Source organism: Arachis hypogaea, chromosome 4 (genome assembly GCF_003086295.3).
Source record: "Arachis hypogaea cultivar Tifrunner chromosome 4, arahy.Tifrunner.gnm2.J5K5, whole genome shotgun sequence".
In the NCBI taxonomy this organism is placed as follows: Eukaryota; Viridiplantae; Streptophyta; class Magnoliopsida; order Fabales; family Fabaceae; genus Arachis; species Arachis hypogaea.
In genome coordinates this window covers 122353653-122358460 of record NC_092039.1, presented here as the reverse complement: position 1 = coordinate 122358460, position 4808 = coordinate 122353653, and the positions used below count along the sequence as shown (strand labels likewise).

Genomic DNA, 4808 nt, shown 5'->3' with positions numbered 1-4808 from the left:
AGATAGCAGGAGGAAGATGAAGAGTTTTGAATTATGCATAATTTATCAGTACAAATTCATCAAAAACTCTTAAACAATACACATAAATGTCTTATTTTTATACCGAAATTTGCTGCAACTATATGAAAATATTTTCTTTAAAGCTGCATTTTTTTCTTTTTTTCTTATTTGTTTCTTTTTTTTTAGTTGAATGAATGTAAGTTTATCATCTTCCAAGTAATTTTGTAGTATTATGTGTTTCTTCTCATTTGTTTGATTTTTTTGTTTTTATTCTTGTTAAGAGAGTAAAACAAAAAGAAGTTTGAGAAGGTAAAACAAGAAAGGAAAGATGAATAAGAAAAGAAAAAGAAGAAGATGGTGATAATAATGGGAAAAAAAGCAGCAGCAGAAGATAAGGAAGGAGGAAGAGGAAGAGTTTTGAATTATGCAGTAGCACCATTTTTTCTTGTTTTCACCAAAACAAACGGAAATGCAATTTCACACTCTATTGAGTATGAATGTATGATCTATCGTCACTACAGCGGAATTAAGAAAAATACATATACATATCACTTTTTGCAAGTGCATAACTTAGAACGCCAAAAGCAAGGAAGTTTGTGGCGGTAAAGAAAGATATAGATAAGGCTTGAAAGATACATTGTCCCCTGTGACTTGTGAGAGATTACTATATATAAGGCTTGAAAGATATAGAAGTCATGAAGTTGCATGTACAGTTAAGTATTAACGACGACGTCAAATGCAAAGTTGTTAGCAAAGTGAAATAGTAGTGGAAAAAAGATGGTTGTTAGAGTCTCCACCCAGTATACACTCCATTTTAGAGAATGCGGACACTTTATACTTGCCTATAAAAACCGATTCAAGTGTCCCAAACATTTCATCCATTGAAACCTATTGCAATTCAACTGACAATAATGGGGTTGTTGTGTTCTCTTGCTTTCTCCATACAGTTTCTTCTCCTCTTCTCATCCTCCCTGTTCACAAACTGTTTAACTTTGAATGATTCAACTACTACTCATCATCATGAATGCCATCAACATGAAAGCAATGCCTTGCTCAGCTTTAAACAAAGCTTCATCATAAGTAAGTATGCTTCCTACAATCCTTTCAGTTATCCTAAAACTCTTTCTTGGAATCCGTCCACAGATTGCTGCTTGTGGGATGGCATTGAATGTGATGAGCTCACAGGTCATGTCATTTCCATTGATCTCAGTAGCAGCCAACTCTATGGTTCCATGGATCCCAATAGCACCCTTTTCTCACTTGTGCATCTTCAAAGCCTTGATCTTTTTGACAATGACTTCAATCACTCGCAAATTCCAGCCAGGATAGGTCATTTGTCACAACTGAGGCATTTGAATGTTTCTCACTTTGGTGAAACCACATTTTCCGGTGAAGTCCCAACTCAAATTTCCCATTTGTCCAAATTGTTATCCCTTGATCTAAACAGCTATGTTGACCAGCTTGATTTTCCATTTATCAACCGTTTACATCTCAAGGAATCCACTCTGCGAAGCTTAATTCAAAATTCAACAAGTCTTGAACAACTTCGCCTTAATTTTGTCACCATTTCATCATCTTTACCTCACACGCTCACAAACCTTACATCTCTGCAAAAACTCTCTTTTCGCCAATGTGAACTACATGGTGAGTTTCCTATCGGAATATTCTCTCTTGCAAACTTAACATATTTGAATTTTGCTGAAAACCAAAATCTGCAGGGCACATTACCTGCATCCATTGGAAACCTGACCAATTTAGCTCACTTGATTCTTGAAGATAATAACTTTCATGGTGAAATCCCCCGCTCTCTTTTTGAATTAGAGAATCTTGTAACTTTAGATCTATTTTCTAATTTTTTCGAAGGTTGCCTAGCACTTGACATGTTTTTGAAGCTAAAGATACTTGATATTCTTGACTTGTCTGTCAATAAATTGTCCTTGATCTCACAAAATAGGGATGTCAATGTGACAATCCTTCCTCCAATTCGATGGTTAGGATTGAGTGGGTGCAATTTAAATGGAGAAATTCCAACTTGGATAATGAATCTAACCACTTTAAATTGCTTGGTCCTTTCCAATAATGATCTTCAAGGTGAAATTCCATATTTCCTCTTCAAGTTAGAGAATCTTACAATTCTTGATCTAGCTGGTAATATGTTCGAAGGACAGATTGAGCTTGACATGCTTTCAAAGCTCCAAAAGCTTACTGTTCTTGGTTTAGGCGGAGGCAACAAATTGTCTTTTCTTGAAGGAAAGAACACTTCCAATGTAACATTTCTTTCTCAAATTGATTCTTTGGAATTAAGTTCATGCAATTTTGTTCATTTTCCCAATTTTATACAACACTTACAAGAGTTGACTACTCTTTCCATATCAAACAACAACATAAAGACAATACCGAGTTGGTTATGGAACAAAACAACTCTTCAGAGTTTGGAAGTTTCCAACAACCTATTGATGGGAGAAATATCCCCCTCCATATGCAACCTGCAGTCACTTGTGGATCTTGATTTATCTTCCAACAATTTAGTTGGCATGATTCCATCATGTTTGGGAAGCTTTAGCCAATCCCTTCAACTTTTGAATGTCTCAGGAAACAAATTGACAGGCAATATTCCTCAAATTTATGTGAAAGGAAATGTCCTTCAGTTGATCGATTTTAGTTCTAACAAGTTGTACGGTCAATTACCAAGAGCACTTGTCAATTGCAGAAGGCTAGAGTTTCTTGATGTGAGACATAACCATTTCAATGACTCATTTCCTTTCTGGTTGGGATCTCATCCTAAGTTAAAGGTTCTTTCTTTACGTGACAATGAATTTCACGGAGCTATAATGTGTCCATTGAAATACACATTTCCCCACCTTCGAATCATTGATCTTTCTCAAAATGGTTTCTCAACGAAATTAACATCAGAAATAATCATGTGCTTCAAATCGATGATCATATCCAACAAAAGACATCTGGATTTCAAGGACGTGATTCACAGTGACAATGCGGAAATAGATATTGATTCGCATCCATTTTCAATGTCCAACAAAGGAGTTGTCATGGATTATCCTGGGAGTCAATACCTTCATCACATGGTAGCCATTGATCTTTCATGTAACAAAATTTCGGGAGAGATTCCAGATATCATGGGAAGTTTGAATCGTCTTGTTGTGCTCAATTTGTCCAATAACATGTTTACTGGCAGCATTCCATCTTCCTTCGGAAAGCTTTCAAATCTTGAAGTGCTTGACCTTTCTCTCAATAGTTTGTCAGGGAATATTCCTCAACAACTCACAGGGCTAACCTTCTTGGATTTCTTCAATGTGTCTTTCAACAATCTCTCAGGTCCAATACCAGAAAATGGCCAACTTTCTACCTTTGATAACAATTCATTTGAGGGAAATAAAGATTTGTGCGGGATTCAATTGTTGAAGAAATGTGAAGATCATCCTAAGCCTCCATTGCAAAAACCTGATGGTGATCAAGATTCTGAGTCAGGATCTTTCTTTGAATTTTGTTGGATGGTAATTCTAATTGGATATGTGGGTGGCCTTGTTGCTGGGTTAGCACTGGGAAATGCTTTTTCTGTAGATGTTTATAGGTTGCTGAAAAAGATCTTTTAAGTCACAAGTCTAGATGTTGGTCTTTTCATGTGTGTAATCTTAGATTATTTTTATTTTTGTGTTTGCATTTAAAGTTATTGTGTTTCTCTTAGGTAAGAGTTAGCTATATGTAAAGCCAAATAAAAGTAGACATGATAAAAACAAAAATATAGTGTGTTATATATTTATTTTGCTTTTTCTATTTTTGGAATAACAAAAGCCATACTGCATCCAATAATCAATTTCCTTTTGCATACTCTCTCTTATGCTTATGCAGTAGTTATGCTTATGCTTATTCAAGACAGGATGTTAAAATGTAAAAAGAAGCAATTGTTTTTCTTTCAAAAAAACAAGTATTCATTGATATGAAAAAGATTACAAGTAGATCAATTGGGCCAACACTAACAGTACTAAATAAATGAGATTTTTTAACAAAACTAATATTACAACCAATATCCATATTCTAAATAAGAGAAGGGAAAAAAAACTAATATAGAAATACAAAAAACTAAAATCTTTTCATTAAAGAAGTTACTAACAAAAACAGGAATTTTCTTCTGTTTTTCTTTCTCTTCTTTTTCAATATTTAAAGTCAACAACACCATAGAAGGAAGGAGAAGCAATAATGATCAATCTCTCTCTTTTTCACAGTAAGAGCACTAATTTTTCTCATAGGAATCGAATGGAGAGTAAAAAATAAAATTACAACAGCACCTGTAAATAGGGACAATAACCTCTATCAAAGGGAACACTGCGAGCACAGAACAACCCATTAAGGGAACAAAACCATAGCCTTGAAAAAAAGAGAGCAATTACCAATGAATAAGAAAGGTTAACATATCCATCTATACAGTATTCATAAACATGTTTTTTGGGTGAAGTATGTGAAGTTTAGCATAGTATGGAAAGGAATCTGTAGAATTCTGCTTCTTTTGATTGTAAAAGAAGTTTGCATCAGATGACTTTAAGAATGCCCAATTAACTACAGTTAGATATGTTGAAGTAACTGGTATATTGATTTCCTGCAATTAATCCGTTCTATATATGTTGATGGTTCACATATGAGTACAAATAGGATCTTATTAACTGTAAATTATTGCATAGTCATATACTCTTGTCAACAATGCTTTTAAATTTCTTTTAGCAATTATGATTAACATCTGTTGTAAAATTTGAAGCTATTGAGATATGGAAACATGCATAGAACAAAATTGATAT

General features: G+C 34.2%; 1 protein-coding gene across 1 annotated transcript; it reads left to right on the top strand.

Annotated features, from left to right (window-relative positions):
* Positions 1–815: 815 nt before the first annotated feature.
* LOC112797745 (uncharacterized) lies at positions 816–3664 on the top strand. The gene has a single exon (XM_025840825.3). The coding sequence runs from the start codon at positions 912–914 to the stop codon at positions 3609–3611; it is 2700 nt and encodes an 899-aa protein (XP_025696610.1). The 5' UTR covers positions 816–911; the 3' UTR covers positions 3612–3664.
* Positions 3665–4808: the final 1144 nt, after the last annotated feature.